Raw genomic sequence first — 20076 nt, 5'->3', positions numbered from 1 at the left:
GTGTGTTTATCATACTAAAGCCAAGACATTTTTGCCTGAAACCAAATCATACTAAAGTAAAAACCAAGGACCTGCTGTCTTAAAAAAATCTCTGATGTAGAACAGCACTGGCTGATTAATGTGTGCATGAGGATATAAATGAAGTATGCATTAATGCAGCATTGGTGGTATATTCTTACCTTCTTGTAGAGGGAGCGCAGGTCTCTGTATTGCCACATGCTGCTGAGAACCTGAGAGGCTGCCTTCACCACCTTGGCTGAGTGTCTGAGAGGAGAGAGAGAATACGTTACATCTCCACTTCACCATTCTTCTGATATTAAAATGTTATTCTGACTTCCTTGCTAAGATATGGACGTCAACGCGTCTTCATGCGCAAGAGGGCCTTTGCTCTTTTCCACTGAAGATGGGCTCCCATCAGAGTTAAGAAGTCCCTAACTTTCTCTCTTCTGGTGGTATGCATCTTGACACTCTTTGGCCCATTTTCAACAAACATCAAGGGTTTTAGGGTGCTGGAACACATGGAGCCTGATCTACTAAAGTGCCCCCCTCAAAAGAAAATTTGTGTACCGTACATTCTGGACTATAAACCGCTACCCCCCCCCCCCCCCCCCCCCCCCCCGTTTTGTACCCTGCGGCCTATAAAACGGTGCAGTTAGTTTATGTTTTTTTTTCGCTAACGGCCCTAATGTTTTGTATTCAACTAATAATTTTCATATAACACCGACAGAGACACTGAAAAGGTGTGTTATTGTTTATTGCGTTATTGCGCCATCTTTTGGACAAGTTCGCTCACTGCAGCTGCTGTGGGTTGAAAATGTTCTCCCTGTTTCATGCATTGAACTGGAAGTATAACCGTCCATAGTGTTCTTACTCGTATGGGTTCTTCATTAATCACTTCGAGCAACTTTTGTAAGTTTGACAATATAATTAAACTATTCATACGCACTAAACCGTCACAAGTGTGATGTGTGTAAGAGTGTTTTCATGCATATTTGTACGTGATATCGTAATGTAATTGTGGAGAGTGGCGTGGTGCACGCGTTCCCTGCGGGAGGGGTGTGTGCAGGGGCCGGCCATGAAGCGGCAGACAGCAGCGTCGGAGACCATGAGGGGGGGTGTGGGCTGGAGAGCACGAGAGCGACACCACGAGAGCGACACCACGAGAGCGGTGCTGAAAAGCAGAGGCGAGGAGCTGAAAAGCCACCAGACACGGTTGTGCAAGATCATTAAAACGATTGTAACCCGCTGCAGCAGAGTGTTGTTCCCTTTCCTGTGGTTCCAGAAGAACCCGATACAGAGGTCGCGTCACAGTGGCACCCAACAAGGCGGACCACAGAGATGTCGACAACATCCCCGCTGGAGGCGCTGGGTCAAGTACTTGCCGAGGTGTCAACGGCAAGCCGGCAGCAGACACAGGTGCTGCAGGCACTGATGGACAGAGCAGAGGCGGCGGGAGGAATGTCCTCCATGAAGCGCATGGTGGAGGGGGAGGACCCCCAGACATTCCTCGATGTCTTCGAGGCCACGGCAACATCGTGCAGGTGGCCGGAGGAGGAATGGGGCGCGAAGCTGCTGCCGCTCCTGGTGGGGGAGGCGCAGCGGGCGGCGGTGAGTCTCCCGGCGACCGCCCGCATGCAGTATGCAAATTTGCGCTGCGCAATACTGGACCGGGTCGGCAGCAGCCCTGAAGACCATCGCCGGAAGTTCCGGGCCATGATGTTGGGGCCAGGGGACCGGCCCTTCGTGCTGGCGTTCCAGCTACGAGACGCAGCAACCCATTGGCTCCAGCCCAACAGGCTGGATCCAAAAATGCTGGAGGCAATCGTGCTGGAGCGATTCGTGGAGGCCATCCCGGCCAGGACATCCGCGTGGGTACGCTACCACAGCCCCACAGACGTCAAATCTGCTGTGAAACTGGCGGAGGAACACCTGGCGGTCCAGCGGGAGATGGCAACCAAGAAGGCCGAGGGGTCCACCCCAGGACCCCGCCGGCGACTCGCCCCGCGATGGGGGGGATTGGAGGGGGAACCTCCGCAGCGACGACCACGCCAGCCTGAGCCACCCGGAGCCAGCGAACAGGTTCCCCACATGGACATAAAAAAAGAACACACACCCACACGCACCCAGAGACACACGACAAGGGGGGGGGGGGGGACATGGGGTGATAATAACTCTACAATTTGTGCATTCCAGGATACCGGCGCTGCGGGGAGAGGGCTTCCCTCGCAGATTGCACCTCAAACACCAGGGCCGGTGTGCTGGAGGTGCGGACATCCCGGGCACGTGCGCCGGGAGTGCTCCATGATGTAGGTGTGGCAGGTGATGCGGGTTGTCGGGCCTCTAGCACATGCCCCCGATCTGGGGGAGACGTACTGTGTCCCGGTAAGGGTACAAGGGGGTACATATCGGGAAATGGTGGATTCGGGCTGAAAACAGTCCATGGTCCACCAAAACCTGGTTCGACCTGGGGCGTTGAAGCGGGCGACACGGGTGAAAATTAGGTGTATTCATGGGGATGTGCACGAGTACCCTATTGTGCCAGTGCAAATTTTATATGAGGGACAAAAGCATAAAGTCAAGGTTGCCGTAAGCGCGCACCTTACGCACCCCGTAATTTTAGGGACAAATTGGCCGGGATTTAACCATTTGGTGACACAATGTATGGGGGTGCGTTCACGGGCAGTCGGTGAGGGGGCTATCCGCGCGGTTTTCAGCGGCGACGCGGCTTCATCGGGTACTGCCGAGCGGGAACCGATGGGGGCTTCGCGGGAGGCCCCCCCGCCCCCCCGGTGGCAACCTACTGAGGACTTTCCCCTCGAGCAGTCCCGTGATGAAACCTTGCGCGAGGCCTGGGACCAGGTGGATTACATTGACGGTCAGCTGGTGCGCCCGGGGAAAGCGCGAGGATTCCCCCATTTTTCAATTATTCGGGATAGATTATACCGAGTGAGCCGTGACACTCAAACCGGGGAGGAACGCACCCAGTTGTTGGTGCCAAAACGCCACCGGGAAATGGTTTTCCAGGCAGCGCATTTTAATCCCAGGTCTGGCCATTTAGGGTATGATAAAACACTTAATCGGGTCATGGTCCGTTTCTATTGGCCAGGCCTCCGGGCAGATGTGCGCCGTTGGTGCGCTGCTTGCCCGGACTGCCAGCTGGTGAACCCAGCTGCCACCCCAAAGGCGCCCTTGCGCCCATTACCGCTCATGCAGGTCCCGTTCGAGAGAATTGGGATGGACCTCATCGGACCATTTCACCCGAGCACACGGGGATACCGCTTTGTGTTAGTCCTGGTGGATTACGCAACGCGTTATCCCGAAGCAGTGCCCTTGCGCTCTATCTCGGCCAAGAGTGTTGCGCAATCGCTGTTTCAGGTCATCTCCCGTGTTGGAATCCCTGACCAGGGCACGTCCTTTATGTCGCGCACGATAAAGGAACTTTACGGGTTACTGGGAATTAAAGCGATCCGCACCAGCGTGTACCATCCGCAAACGGATGGGCTGGTGGAGAGATTAAATAAAACGCTGAAAACCATGATCCGTAAATTTATGCACGAGGACAAACAGAATTGGGATAAATGGTTGGACCCCCTAATGTTTGCGATGCGGGAAGTACCTCAGGCCTCAGTTGGTTTTGAACCGTTCGAGTTATTGTACGGCCGGAGGCCTCGCGGAGTGCTGGACGTCATTAAAGAAAGCTGGGAGGAGGGTCCAAGCTCCAGCAAAAATGAAATTCAGTACGTCATGGACATGCGAGCAAAACTCCACAAGGTGGGGCACTTGTCACGTGAGAATTTGCTCCGTGCCCAAGAGCGTCAGCGGCGCACGTATAACAGGGGGGCCCAACTACGCAAATTCACACCGGGAGAAAAAGTACTTGTGTTGCTTCCAACCTCAAGCTCCAAATTACTTGCAAAGTGGCAGGGACCCTTTGAGGTCACACGGCAAGTGGGTGATGTCGATTACGAGGTTCGGCGCTCGGACCGACGCGGAGACACTCAGATCTATCATCTGAACCTGCTGAAGGCATGGAAAGAGGCGGAGCCTGTTTCCATGGTGACAGTGGTGAAGGAGGAGGAGGAGTTGGGGCCGGAGATCCCGCGCTCTGGCCCGGCCCCTCAGTTGTCCTGTGATGACCAGCTCACATTGGCGCAGAGAGCGGAGGTTGCTGAGTTACAGCGGCGCTACTCGGATGTGTTCTCCTCGCGGCCCGGGCGCACGGATCTCATCCAACATCATATTGAGACCAGCCCGGGGGTTACGGTGCGGTCTCGGCCATATCGGCTTCCCGAACACAAGCGCAAAGTGGTTCGGGAGGAATTAAAAACCATGCTTGAGTTGGGGGTAATAGAAGAATCCCACAGCGCGTGGTGCAGTCCCGTTGTTCTGGTTGGGAAGAAGGATGGGACTGTGCGGTTCTGTGTGGATTACCGCAGGGTGAATGAAATGTCACGTTTTGACGCGTACCCAATGCCTCGGGTCGACGAGCTCCTAGATCGGCTGGGCACTGCTCGTTTTTTCACGACACTGGATTTGACCAAGGGCTACTGGCAGATTCCCTTGTCACCAGAGTCCCGAGAAAAAACGGCCTTCTCCACTCCGGAAGGTTTGTACCAATTCGTGACACTTCCGTTTGGGTTGTTCGGTGCGCCCGCCACGTTCCAGCGTCTCATGGACCGCGTGCTGCGCCCCCACGCTGCATACGCGGCTGCATACCTGGATGATGTCATCATCCAGAGTGGCAGCTGGGAAGAACACATGCGGCGGGTGGGGGCGGTGCTCGAGTCCCTGAGAGAGGCGGGGCTCACCGCCAACCCGGCGAAGTGCGCAGTTGGCCGGAGGGAGGTACAGTATCTGGGGTACCACTTGGGAGGGGGGGGAAGGTGCGGCCCCAGGTAGACAAAACAGCGGCAATCGCGGCCTGTCCACCCCCCAAGACAAAAAAAGAGGTGAGGCAGTTTTTGGGACTGGCGGGCTACTACCGCCGGTTCATTCCCCGGTTCGCGGACTTGACCGGCCCACCGACTGACCTCACCCGAAAGGGTGCTCCAGAACTGGTCCAGTGGACGGAGCAGTGCCAGCGGGGGTTTGAGAAGGTAAAAACAGCACTCTGCGAGGAGCCGGTGCTGCACATGCCTTACTTTGACATCCCTTTCTGTCTGCAGGCGGACGCGTCGGGCCGGGGGCTGGGGGCGGTGCTGTCACAGCGGGTGGGGGACGTCGACCGCCCCGTGCTGTACATCAGCCGGAAACTCTCGGACCGGGAGGCAAGGTACAGCACGGTGGAGAGGGAGTGCCTTGCCATCCGGTGGGCGGTCGGGGCCCTCCGCTACTACCTGTTGGGGCGTGCCTTCAGTCTCCGCTCGGACCACAAACCGCTCCAGTGGCTCCACCGCATGAAGAACGCCAACGCGCGGATCACCCGGTGGTATCTGGCATTACAGCCCTACAACTTCCGGGTGGTCCACAGGCCGGGTGCGCAGATGGCCGTGGCCGACTTCCTCTCTCGCCCCGCTATGGGGGGTGGGGGTGGGGGGGAGTGGGCGCGGCCGGACGGCTGCCCGGCCTGAGTCTAGCGGTGGAGGCATGTGGAGAGGGGCGTGGTGCACGCGTTCCCTGCGGGCGGGGTGTGTGCAGGGGCCGGCCATGAAGCGGCAGACAGCAGCGTCGGAGACCATGAGGGGGGGTGTGGGCTGGAGAGCACGAGAGTGACACCACGAGAGCGGTGCTGAAAAGCAGAGGCGAGGAGCTGAAAAGCCACCAGACACGGTTGTGCAAGATCATTAAAACGATTGTAACCCGCTGCAGCAGAGTGTTGTTCCCTTTCCTGTGGTTCCAGAAGAACCCGATACAGAGGTCGCGTCACAGTAATCAAGCTAGTGTCGTTAGTATTAGCTAATATGCTAATATGTTTAAAAGCATCTGTGTTAGTATTATAAAGTTACAATGGAATTATTTTTGTATTGTTACAGTTTCGTAAATTCATTAAAACATCGCCGTAGAGTTATTGGGTCTGTCGAGCTGATTCTGCAGCTAGTGGGTCCATGACGACAACTTTTGTTTTGTGTGATCAGCTGTTTTGTTGCAATGTGACAGACACCGTTTGGAAACAATTAAGGTATGTAAATAAACATTTACAAAATATTTTGTACATATATATATATATATATATATATATATATATATATATATATATATATATATATATATATATATATATATATATATATATCTGCGATTTATAGTCTGGTGTGGCTAATAAATGCAAAAATATGTATTTCTTCAAAAATTTGGTGGGTGCGGCTTGAATACCGGTGCGCTCTAAAGCCCGCAAAATACAGTATTGTTTGTGGGTGTTGTGTGATCTAATAAGACTAAATGAAAAAGTGGCACAGACTGACCTATTCAAATGTGTTTTTTGCAGGTACTTTATACCTGCTGTGCCCAAGGAGACACTCCATATTCATGACACTATAGGCTCCAACAATCCAACCTGTGCTGTTTCGTTATGTTGTGGAACATGCTGCAGACAAATATAGTATGAACCATCTTTTCTGGGTGATGTAGAAGTGTGATCTAGACAACAGAACCTATTTTTAGCATGCCGAAGGTGCGCTCTGGGCAGCACCAAAAAACACTGGCATAAATTTGCAAGACGTTTTTTTGAACAACAGATATACTACCAATATATCTCTCATATGAAAAAAGCAAACACCATTAAAAAAACGCCAGCAGACACCAAATCAAATCAATTGAATTTTTTTTAATCATACCCTTTAGTAATCTATCTGTGCTAAAATTATAAAATGATATTGCTATATCCAGTATATCCATATGAGTTGGGAATTTGTGTTAGATGTAAATATAAACGGAATACAATGATTTGCAAATCATTTTCAACCCATATTCAGTTGAATATGCTACAAAGACAACATATTTGATGTTCAAACTGATAAAAAAATGTTTTTTTGCAAATAATCATTAACTTTAGAATTTGATGCCAGCAATACGTGACAAAGAAGTTGGGAAATGTGGCAAAAAATACTGATAAAGTTGAGGAATGCTCATCAAACACTTATTTGGAACATCCCACAGGTGAACAGGCAAATTGGGAACAGGTGGGTGCCATGGTTGGGTATAAAAGTAGATTCCATGAAATGCTCAGTCATTCACAAACAAGGATGGGGCGAGGGTCACCACTTTGTCAACAAATGCGTGAGCAAATTGTTGAACAGTTTAAGAAAAACCTTTCTCAACCAGCTATTGCAAGGAATTTAGGGAATTCACCATCTACGGTCTGTAATATCATCAAAGGGTTCAGAGAATCTGGAGAAATCACTGCACGTAAGCCTGTGACCTTTGATCCCTCAGGCTGTACTGCATCAACAAGCGACATCAGTGTGTAAAGGATATCACCACATGGTGGTGATATCACTTCAGAAACCCACTGTCAGTAACTACAGTTGGTCGCTACATCTGTAAGTGCAAGTTAAAACTCTCCTATGCAAGGCGAAAACCGTTTATCAACAACACCCAGAAACGCCGTCGGCTTCGCTGGGCCTGAGCTCATCTAAGATGGACTGATACAAAGTGGAAAAAGTGGAAAAGTGTTCCGTGGTCTGACGAGTCCACATTTGAAATTGTTTTTGGAAACTGTGGACGTCGTGTCCTCCAGGCCAAGGGGGAAAAGAACCATCCGGATTGTTATAGGCGCAAAGTTGAAAAGCCAGCATCTGTGATGGTATGGGGGTGTATTAGTGCCCAAGACATGGGTAACTTACACATCTGTGAAGGCGCCATTAATGCTGAAAGGTACATACAGGTTTTGGAGCAACATATGTTGCCATCCAAGCAACATTACCATGGACGCCCCTGCTTATTTCAGCAAGACAATGCCAAGCCACGTGTTACATCAACGTGGCTTCATAGTAAAAGAGTGCGGGTACTAGACTGGCCTGCCTGTAGTCCAGACCTGTCTCCCATTGAAAATGTGTGGCACATTATGAAGCCTAAAATACCACAACGGAGACCCCCAGACTGTTGAACAACTTAAGCTGTACATCAAGCAAGAATGGGAAAGAATTCCACCTGAGAAGCTTAAAAAATGTGTCTCCTCAGTTCCCAAACGTTTACTGAGTGTTGTTAAAAGGAAAGGCCATGTAACACAGTGGTGAACATGCCCTTTCCCAACTACTTTGGCACGTGTTGCAGCCATGAAATTCTAAGTTAATTATTATTTGCAAAAAAAAAATAAAGTTTATGAGTTTGAACATCAAATATCTTGTCTTTGTAGTGCATTCATTTGAATATGGGTTGAAAAGCATTTGCAAATCATTGTATTCCGTTTATATTTACATCTAACACAATTTCCCAACTCATATGGAAACGGGGTTTGTATATATATATATATATATATATATATATATATATATATACATATATATATATATATATATATATATATATATGCATATATATACATATATATATATATATATATATATATATATATATATATATATATATATATATATATATATATATATATATATATATATATATATATATATATATATATATATATATATATTAGTGCGTCTGCCTCACAATACGAAGGTCCTGTGTAGTCGTGAGTTCAATCCCGGCCTCGGGATCTTTCTGTGTGGAGTTTGCATGTTCTCCCTGTGACTGCTCCGGGTACTCCGGCTTCCTCCCACCTCCAAAGACATGCACCTGGGGATAGGTTGATTGGCAACACTAAATTGGCCCTAGTGTGTGAATGTGAGTGTTGTCTGTCTATCTGTGTTGGCCCTGCGATGAGGTGGCGACTTGTCCAGGGTGTACCCCGCCTGCCGCCCGATTGTAGCTGAGATAGGCTCCAGCGCCCCCGCGACCCCGAAGGGAATAAGCGGTAGAAAATGGATGGATGGATATATATATCCATCCATCCATTTTCTACCGCTTGTCCCTTTCGGGGTCAGCTGCATTTGGGCGGAAGGCGGGGTACACCCTGGACAAGTCGCCACCTCATCACAGGCCCAACACCGATAGACAGACAACATTCACACTCACTCAGGAGTGCCAATTTAATGTTGCCAATCAACCTATCCCCAGGTGCATGTTTTTGCAGGTGCAGTCACGGGGAGAACATGCAAACTCCACATAGAAAGATCCTGAGCCCAGGATTGAACTCAGGACCTTCGTATTGTGAGGCACATGCACCGTGCTGTGTATATATATACATATATGTATGTGCATATATATATACACATATACAGTATGTATACATACCAATATACTAGGGGTGTAACGGTATGTGTATTTGTATTGAACTGCTTCGGTACAGGGGTTTCGGTTCGGTTCGGAGGTGTACAGAACGAGTTTCCACAAGAACATATTAAGTAGCCGCCTAGGCTAAAGTCTTAACAAGCTACTCCGCTTCGTTCTGCCTGTCTTTGTCAGTACTCTGCAGCACGCAGCATTGTCCCACCCACACAAACATCTGATTGGTTACAAACAGAGCGGTAACAGCCAATCAGCAGTGCGTATTCAGAGCGGTAACAGCCAATCAGCAGTGACATAAACGTAAACGGCAGCTCAGCTCGCTCGCAGTCCTGGCTTGAGGTGAAGGCTAAGTAGCTTTTAGCGTAACGTTAGCTCACTGGGCTGTGTGTGTGTGTGTGTGTGTTACGGACAGCAAAGCCCTGTCTGTCTGTTATTTCACTTTACCTTTTTCTGTTTTTCTGTGTTGATTGAGCTGTGTTGAAGCAGCAAAAAAGGACATTATGTTAAATGAAGAGTTTCTGTCTCTGATAGTTGATAAAATAATGTAACTGCATCATTAAGCCTACATGAACTCCATGGTGTTCAGGGATGAATAGTCTCTCCTATTGCTATTGTACTCTTTTTTCAGCTATAGTTACATTAATCATTAGTAATGGAGCAGCCTAGTTTTGAATGGCAGGGTCCCTACTATCACATGTTGATAAACATATAACATTTACATAATAAAAATGTAAAGGCTTCCCAAATGCTGTAATAAATTAAGCATGATGAGTTGACTTGAAACTGTTTAATGTTGCACTTTTTATATGTAGAAGAAAAGTTTTGTCATTTTATTTAATCTGAGCAACAACTTGAGGCAGTTTAATGTTGATTAACGTGGGCAGAATTATTATAGTGTTCCCAATGTTAAAAGGATAAAGCCATTGTTTACAAATTTGGTAAATAAATAACCAAAAAATGTATATTTTGTTGTTTTCTTACTGTACCGAAAATGAACCGAATCGTGACCTCTAAACCGAGGTACGTACCGAACCAACATTTTTGTGTACCGTTACACCCCTACAATATACATATACACACATATATAAACATTAATCAATCAATCAATCAATGTTTATTTATAAAGCCCTAAATCACAAGTGTCTCAAAGGGCTGTACAAGCCACAACGACATCCTCGGTACAGAGCCCACATACGGGCAAGGAAAACTCACCCCAGTGGGACGTCAATGTGAATGACTATGAGAAACCTTGGAGAGGACCGCATATGTGGGTAACCCCCCCCCCCCTCTAGGGGAGACCGAAAGCAATGGATGTCGAGTGGGTCTGACATAATATTGTGAAAGTCCAACACATCAGCGAAAGTCCAGTCCATGGTGGGGCCAGCAGGAACCATCCCGAGCGGAGACGGGTCAGCAGCGTAGAGATGTCCCCATCCGATGAACAGACTAGCGGTCCACCCCGGGTTGGGAGCAGAGTAGAAAAGAAAAGAAAAGAAACGGCAGATCAACTGGTCTAAAAAGGGAGTCTATTTAAAGGCTAGAGTATACAAATGAGTTTTAAGATGAGACTTAAATGCTTCTACTGAGGTAGCATCTCTAACTTTTACCGGGAGGGCATTCCATAGTATTGGAGCCCGAATAGAAAACGCTCTATAGCCCACAGACTTTTTTTGGGCTCTGGGAATCACTAATAAGCCGGAGTTCTTTGAACGCAGATTTCTTGCCGGGACATATGGTACAATACAATCGGCAAGATAGGCAGGAGCTTGACCGTGTAGTATTTTATACGTAAGTAGTAAAACCTTAAAGTCGCATCTTAGGTGCACAGGAAGCCAGTGCAAGTGAGCCAGTATAGGCGTAATATGATCAAACTTTCTTGTTTTTGTCAAAAGTCTAGCAGCCGCATTTTGTACCATCTGTAATCTTTTAATGCTAGACATAGGGAGGCCCGAAAATAAAACGTTACAGTAATCGAGACGAGATGTAACGAACGCATGGATAATGATCTCAGCATCGCTTGTGGACAAAATGGAACGAATTTTAGCGATATTACGGAGATGAAAGAAGGCCGTTTTAGTAACACTCTTAATGTGTGACTCAAACGAGAGAGTTGGGTCGAAGATAATACCCAGATTCTTTACCGAGTCGCCTTGTTTAATTGTTTGGTTGTCAAATGTTAAGGTGGTATTATTAAATAGATGTTGGTGTTGAGCAGGACCGATAATCAGCATTTCCGTTTTCTTAGCATTGAGTTGCAAAAAGTTAGCGGACATCCATTGTTTAATTTCATTAAGACACGCCTCCAGCTGACTACAATCCAGCGTGTTGGTCAGCTTTAGGGGCATGTAGAGTTGGGTGTCATCAGCATAACAGTGAAAGCTAACACCGTATTTGCGTATGATGTCACCTAGCGGCAGCATGTCAATACTAAAGAGTGCAGGGCCAAGAACCGAACCCTGGGGAACTCCGCACGTTACCTTAACATAGTCCGAGGTCACATTGTTATGGGAGACACACTGCATCCTGTCAGTAAGATAAGAGTTAAACCAAGACAAGGCTAAGTCTGTCATCCCAATACGCCTTTTGATACGCTCTAATAAAATATTATGATCAACAGTATCGAAAGCGGCGCTAAGATCAAGAAGCAGCAACATAGATGAAGCATCAGAATCCATCGTTAGCAATAGATCATTAGTCATTTTTGCGAGGGATGTCTCCGTAGAGTGATTTGCCCTGAAACCGGATTGAAAAGGTTCACAGAGATTGTTAGACGCTAAGTGTTCATTTAGCTGCTGTGCGACAATTTTTTCGAGGATTTTCGAGATAAACGGAAGGTGGGACACCGGCCGGTAGTTTACCATGAGGTCAGGATCGAGGTTAGGTCTTTTGAGTAGAGGATGAATAACCGCTTTTTTGAATGCTAGGGGAACAGTGCCAGAGGAAAGTGATAAGTTTATAATATTTAACACTGATGGACCTAATAATACAAAATAATACATATATGTATACATACCTATATACATATACACACATATATACATATATATTTATACATATATACATATATATGTATATATATATATATATATATATATATATATATATATATATATATATATATATATATATACATATACATACACACACATATATATGTATATGTATACACATACACATATATGTATACATATACATACACATATATGTATACATATACATATATATATATACATATATATGTATACATATATATGTATACATATATATGTATACATATATATATACATATACATACATATATGTATACATATACATACATATATATGTATACATATACATACATATATATGTATACATATACATACATATATATGTATACATGTACATACATATATATGTATACATATACTGTACATATATATATATATATATATATACATATACAGTACATACAGTACTCCTCTCTGAGCTGCCACCTTATCGTGGTAGAGGAGTTTGCGTGTCCCAATGATCCTAGGAGCTACTGTATGTTGTCCGGGGGCTTTATGATCCTGGTAGGGTCCCCCAAGACAAACTGGTCCTAGGTGAGGGACCAGAAAAAGAGCAGCTCGAGGACCTCTATGAAAAATACAAAGGACCCAGATTTCCCTCGCCCGGACGCGGGTCACCGGTGCCCCCCTCTGGAGCCAGGCCCGGAGGTGGGGCAAGATGGCGAGCGCCTTGTGGCCGGGCCTGTCCCCATGGGGCCCGGCCGGGCACAGCCCGAAGAGGCAACGTGGGTCGCCCCTCCAATGGGCTCACCACCCATAGCAGGGGCCATAGAGGTCGGGTGCAATGTGAGGTGGGCGGCAGCCGAAGGCAGGGCACTTGGCGGTCCGATCCTCGGCTACATAAGCTAGCTCTTGGGACGTGGAACGTCACCTTGCTGGGGGGGAAGGAGCCTGAGCTAGTGCGCGAGGTGGAGAAGTTCCGGCTAGATATAGTCGGACTCACTTCGACGCACAGCAAGGGCTCTGCAACCAGTTCTCTTGAGAGGGGATGGACTCTCTTCGACTCTTGCAGTGAGAGGCGACGGGCTGGGGTGGCAATTCTTGTTGTCCCCCGGCTCAAAGCCTGCATGTTGGAGTTCAACCCAGTGGACGAGAGGGTAGCTTCCCTCCGCCTTCGGGTGGGGGGACGGGTCCTGAATGTTGTTTGCGCTTACGCGCCAAACGGCAGCTCAGATTACCCACCCTTTTTAGATTTACTGGAGAGTGCTCCCCCGGGTGAATCCCTCGTTCTACTGGGGGACTTCAACGCTCATATTGGCAACGACAGTGAAACCTGGAGAGGCGTGATTGGGAAGAATGGTCGCCCAGATCTGAACCCGAGTGGTGTTTTGTTATTGGACTTTTGTGCTCATCACAGATTGTCCATAACAAACACCATGTTCAAACATAAGGGTGTCCATATGTCACCCTATGCCACAGTTCCATGATCGACTTTGTAGTTGTGTCATCGGATTTGCGGTCTCATGTTTTGGAAACTCGGGTGAAGAGAGGGGCGGAGCTTTCTACCGATCACCACCTAGTGGTTAGTTGGCTGCGATGGTGGGGGAGGATGCCGGACAGACCTGGCAGGCCCAAACGCATTGTGAGGGTCTGCTGGGAACGCCTAGGAGAGTCTCCTGTCAGAGAGAGTTTCAATTCCCGCCTCCGGAAGAACTTTGAACATGTCATGAGTTAGGCGCTGGACATTAAGTCAGAGTGGCCGATGTTCCGTACCTCTATTGTCGAGGCGGCTGATTGGAGCTGTGGCTGCAAGGTGGTTGGTGCCTGTCGTGGCGGTTATCCTAAAACCCGCTGGTGTCAGTGAGGGATGATGTCAAGATGAAGAAAGAGTCCTTTCGGGTTCTTTTGGCTCATAGGACTCCGGAGGCAGCAGACAGGTACCGACAGGCCAAGCGGTGTGCGGCTTCAGCGGTCGCGGAGGCAGAAACTCGGACATGGGAGGAGTTCGGGGAAGCCATAGAAAACGACTTTCAGACGGCTTCGAAGCTATTCTGGACCACCATACGCCGCCTCAGGAAGGGGAAGCAGTGCAATGTCAACACCGTGTATGGTGGGGATAGTGTTCTGCTGTGTTCTGCTGGGAATACTTCGAAGACCTCCTCAATCCTACCAACACGTCTTCCTATGAGGAAGCAGTGCCTGGGGAATCTGTGGTGGGCTCTCCTATTTCTGGGGCTGAGGTTGCCGAGGTAGTTAAAAAAGCTCCTCTGTGGCAAGGCCCCGTGGGTGGATGACATCCGCACAGAGTTCCTTAAGGCTCTGGATGCTGTGGGGCTGTTTTGGTTGACAAGACTTTGCAACATCGCGTGGACATTGAGGGCGGTACCTCTGGAATGGCAGACCGGGGTGGTGGTTCCTCTCTTTAAGAAGGGGAACTGGAGGGTGTGTTCCAACTATCGTGGGATCACACTCCTCAGCCTTCCCGGTAAGGTCTATTCAAGTGTACTGGAGAGGAGGCTACGCCGGATAGTCAAACCTCGGATTCAGGAGGAACAGTGTGGTTTTTGTCCTGGTCGTGGAACTGTGGACCAGCTCTATACTCTCGGCAGGGTCCTTAAGGGTGCATGGGAGTTAGCCCAACCAGTCTACATGTACTTTGTGGATTTGGAGAAGGCATTCGACTGTGTACCCCGGGAAGTCCTGTGGGGAGTGCTCAGAGAGTATGGGGTAACGAACTGTCTGATTGTGGCGGTCCGCTCCCTGTATGATCAGTGTCAGACCTTGGTCCGCATTGCCGGCAGTGAGTCGGACCCGTTTCCAGTGAGTGTTGGACTCCGCCAAGGCTGCCCTTTGTCACCGATTCTTTGTCACAGAATTTCTAGGTGCAGTCAGGGCGTTGAGGGTATCTGGTTTGGTGACTGCAGGATTAGGTCTCTGCTTTTTGCAGATGATGTGGTCCTGATGGCTTCATCTGGCCAAGATCTTCAGCTCTCACTGGATCGGTTCGCAGCTGAGTTTGAAGCGACTGGGATGGGAATCAGCACCTCCAAGTCCGAGTCCATGGTTCTCACCCGGAAAAGGGTGGAGTGCCATCTCCGGGGTTGGGGAGGACATCTTGCCCCAAGTGGAGGAGTTCAAGTACCTCGGAGTCTTGTTCAGGAGTGAGGGAAGAGTGGATCGTGAGATCGACAGGCGGATCGTTGCGGTGTTTTCAGTAATGCGGACGCTGTATAGATCCGTTGTGGTGAAGAAGGAGCTGAGCCGGAAGGCAAAGCTCTCAATTTACCGGTCGATCTACGTTCCCATCCTCACCTATGGTCATGAGCGTTGGGTTATGACCGAAAGGACAAGATCACGGGTACAAGCTGCCGAAATGAGCTTCCTCCGCCGGGTGGCGGGGCTCTCCCTTAGAGATAGGGTGAGAAGCTCTGTCATCCGGGAGGAGCTCAAAGTAAAGCCGCTGCTCCTCCACATCGAGAGGAGCCAGATGAGGTGGTTCGGGCATCTGGTCAGGATGCCACCCGAACGCCTCCCTAGGGAGGTGTTTTGGGCACGTCCGACCGGTAGGAGGCCACGGGGAAAACCCAGGACACGTTGGGAAGACTATCTCTCCCGGCTGGCCTCGGAACGCCTCGGGATCCCCCGGGAGGAGCTGGACGCAGTGGCTGGGGAGAGGGAAGTCTGGGCTTCCCTGCTTAGGCTGCTGCCCCCGCAACCCGACTTCGGATAAGCGGAAGAAGATGGATACAGTACATATATACATATGTATGTATACATATACATATATATGTATACATAAGCATATACATATATACATATACATATATATGTCTGTGTTTCCCCCAGAAAATGTGTTAGTTTAGGTGGTGTCTCTCCGGCGGACAGACCGGGGAAGGGGGTGAGTGGGTGTAAGGATCGGTGTAACTCGGCCTGTCGCCATCACGTCTCCACCTCGTCGCTGCCACCACAGCCTGTGGGGCAATAGACTACAGACTGTGGTGAAGAAGCCTACAATTTTTGGTTGTGTTTTCCGCTCCATTTGCTGAATGGTGATATACGATATATATCTCAATATTTTTTCCGTAAAGTAAAAACAAAACAGTCCTTGTCACCTAAGATACTAAGTATGTCATTATTATGCCACATGCTGACATATGTTCAACTCATCATGCTTAATTTATTACAGCATTTGGGAAGCCTGTAGTTGATTTTTATTATGTAAATGTTATATTTTTATCAACATATGATAGCAGGGACCCTGCCATTCAAAACTAGGCTGCTACATTACTAATGATTAATGTAACTGAAAAAATAGTACAATAGCAATAAGAGAGACTATTCATCCCTGAACACTATGGAGTTCATGTTGGCTTTATGATGCAGTTAAAATATTATATCAACTATCAGAGACAGAAACTCTTCATTTAACATAATGTCCTTTTTTGCTGCTTCAACACAGCTCAATCAACACAGAAAAAGGTAAAGTGAAATAACTTAGCGGTAGAAAATGGATGGATGGATGGAAATAACTTAGTTGTTAGTTGTAGGTCAATAATGCTTGTCTTTCTCGCAGACAGACAGGGCTTTGCTGTCCGTAACACACACACACACACACACACACACACACACACACACACACACACACACACACACACACACACACACACACACACACACACACACACACACACACACACACACACACACACACACACACACACACACACACACACACACACACACACACACACACACACACACACACACACAGCCCAGTGAGCTAACGTTACGCTAAAAGCTAATTAGCCTTCACCTCAAGGACTGCGAGCGAGCTGAGCTGCCGCTTATGTTTCTAGAACGTCAACGGGCTCATAGTGATGTTACTAGTAGTTGACTGGGAGGTGTTTATTATAATTTGGGGAGAGTCCGCTGCATTATGCTCACCTGCTAAACACCTATCTGCTCACCACGACGCAGGAGCACTGACTCCATGTGCTCTGAATACTCACAGCTGATTGGCTGTTACCGCTCTGAATACACACTGCTGATTGGCTGTTACCGCTCTGAATACGCACTGCTGATTGGCTGTTATATGCTCTGAATACGCACTGCTGATTGGCTGTTACCGCACTGCGTGTAACCAATCAGATGGTTCTGTGGGTGGGACAATGCTGGGTGCTGCAGAGACATACTGACAGAGACAGAGGCATAATTAAGCGGAGCAGCTTGTTAAGACTTTAGTTTAAGCGGTGGCTCTTTGTTGATAAGGCGGCCGCCTTAACAACAAAGCGCTGCGGGAAACCCTGTATGTATACATATATACATATATGTATACATATACATATATATGTATATTTATACATGTATATGTATACATGTACCTATATATGTATATATATACATCTATATGTATACATATTCAAATGTATGTATACATATACTGTACATGCATGCATATACATATACATACATATATACGTATACATACACATATATTCGTATACATATATATAGATATACATATATACATGTATTTATATATACATAGATATACATGTACATATATATATATATAAACATATGCATATATAGTATATACACATATATACACACATATATATATATATATATATATATATATATATATATATATATATATATACACACACACACACACACACACACACATACAGTGGGGCAAAAAAGTATTTAGTCAGCCACCCATTGACAATCAATGGGTGGCTGACTAAATACTTTTTTGCCCCACTGTATATATCCATATGTGTATTTATACACATATGTATATATTTACATATAACATATCTATATGTTTGTATGTTGTGTGTTTTTTTCTTATTTCAACAACTGCAAAGGATGTGCATTCAATGTTAAATGGTTTCCTAAATTGTAACTACTGCTTATAAAGTTGACATTTATATACAGTATATGTATTTATTTTTTGGTGACTGAAATATGAGAGAGAGAGAGAGGCATTAAAATAGGATAAGGAGTACTTTCCTCAGTGCACCAATCTTAGGGAACAACTATTAGCAGCTGATGACATTCGCTGAAGAGACATTTGCACATTTCTCCAGCCAGCGACTCATCCCTCTCTGTAATGACGCCTTACAGCATAGTTCCATGAATAGACTCTCTTTCACTTTCTTTAACAATAACTCAATGTTTGACCTCTGGTTGATGTCACCTATGGCAACACCCTGGCTTGCTGGTTGCCATAGCAGCAAGGAAGAACTGACACATCTTCCTTATTGGTGCTGTTTGTGGATGACTAGTTAAAGACAATAGTGATGGTTTATGAATGCTGGTGTGTGTGGTCACAACTGATACTACAGGTTTAAATAAACAGCGTGCTGTCTGAGTAATAGGAAAGAAACCCTTGAAAGGGTTTCGAAAAACACCAAATACCAGGGTGACCTTTGCATCGAAGCGCATTAATGTTGATGGAGAGTTTAAGTCAACACTCACTTGTCTCCTTTACTCCGGGCGATGCCGATCAGTTTTTCGATGCCACCGGCGTCGCGAAGGGCTTTGGCGTTCTCCATGTTCTTGGTGATTACTTCATGTAGCGCGCAGCAGATGGCGGTGACAGTGTCGTCAGACATGGCCTTGCTGGGTGAGCCTGTAGTAGCAGAGGTGGCACTGCTGGTGGCATTGTTGTTACTGCTACTGCTGCTGCCTGGTAACCGATGGATCAGATCTCTCATGGCGTATTTACCTGGAATAATGAAGAGTTTTTAGTTTTGTTTTATTTTTCATCAAATCAAACTTTATTTATGGAGCACCTTTCATACATATGGAATGCAGCACAAAGGGCTTTATTTTGAAAAACATTTGAATAACAGTGCCCCTGCAATTTCAAACAGTCAACACCCACCCACATAGAGTAAAAATAACGTAAACACAAATATGTGAAGTTAAAAATAAGAGTATATAATACAATAAATACAATTAATAATACAATGCAATACAATTTTAGTTTTAGTTTTAATTTTAGTGCTGCCAATCAACCTATCCCCAGGGACATGTCTTTGGAGGTGGGAGGAAGCCGGAGTACCAGGAAGGAACCCACGCAGTCACGGGTGGAACATGCAAACTCCACACAGAAAGACACCGGGCCCGGGGATCGAACCCAGGACCTTCGTATTGTGAGGCACATACACTAACCCCTGTTCCACCATGCTGCCCAAAAATATAACCATTATGTATATATTTAGTTACTTTACATGCAGCCGGCTTTTGGCCCCCGGCCCAATTTTTTCAGCCCACGTTTGTGACACGGGTACGACGTGGCTTTGGTGGTAAAGCGGCCTGAGGGTTCCAGGTTTGATCCCAGCTTCTGCCATCCTAGTCACGTCTGTTCTTTCCTTGGGCAAGACACTTCACCCTCCGCTTTCACTGGAATGCTGACTGATTGGATGGTTGTATATTTCAGCACCAGACTTGTGCTCTCCTCAAGCTGCTAAATTCAGAATAATTCTCACTCCTCAGACAAAAATAAAGTGTTACCTAGCGACGTTGCGGTGGCCTTACGCTGCCTTCCATTTGTTAGGATCCTATGATGGGCCATATGGTATCAGGTAGGTAGTGTGCGGATTTTCAAAGTTGACCAACACACAATCTTTCTTTTGTGTTCCTGACAATTCTCCCTGTCCTTTCTCTTCTGTGTTTGATGCCCACAAACTCTGCCTTGTGACAGATATCCGTACAAATCTACTGTAATTTTCCTGTTATTGATGCTGGCCCACCGTGGATCATGGAGAATTTGTAAGTGGTTAACACA

General features: G+C 47.0%; 1 protein-coding gene across 5 annotated transcripts in view; it reads right to left on the bottom strand.

Annotated features, from left to right (window-relative positions):
• ctnnd2a (catenin (cadherin-associated protein), delta 2a) overlaps positions 1-20076 on the bottom strand; it is a 726237-nt gene that overhangs the window by 42593 nt on the left and 663568 nt on the right. For all 5 annotated transcript variants that reach the window (XM_062021144.1, XM_062021148.1, XM_062021145.1 and 2 more), the window contains exons 20-21: positions 18762-19011; positions 180-264 (exon numbers count right to left, since the gene is read on the bottom strand). In XM_062021144.1, coding sequence (XP_061877128.1) covers positions 180-264; positions 18762-19011 — 335 coding nt within the window. The remainder of the gene's footprint in view (positions 1-179; positions 265-18761; positions 19012-20076) is intronic.

The sequence above is a fragment of the Entelurus aequoreus genome, linkage group LG15 (assembly GCF_033978785.1).
Source record: "Entelurus aequoreus isolate RoL-2023_Sb linkage group LG15, RoL_Eaeq_v1.1, whole genome shotgun sequence".
Taxonomy (NCBI): Eukaryota; Metazoa; Chordata; class Actinopteri; order Syngnathiformes; family Syngnathidae; genus Entelurus; species Entelurus aequoreus.
Note: the sequence above shows the minus strand (reverse complement) of the source record. Positions and strands in the feature narration are given on the sequence as shown.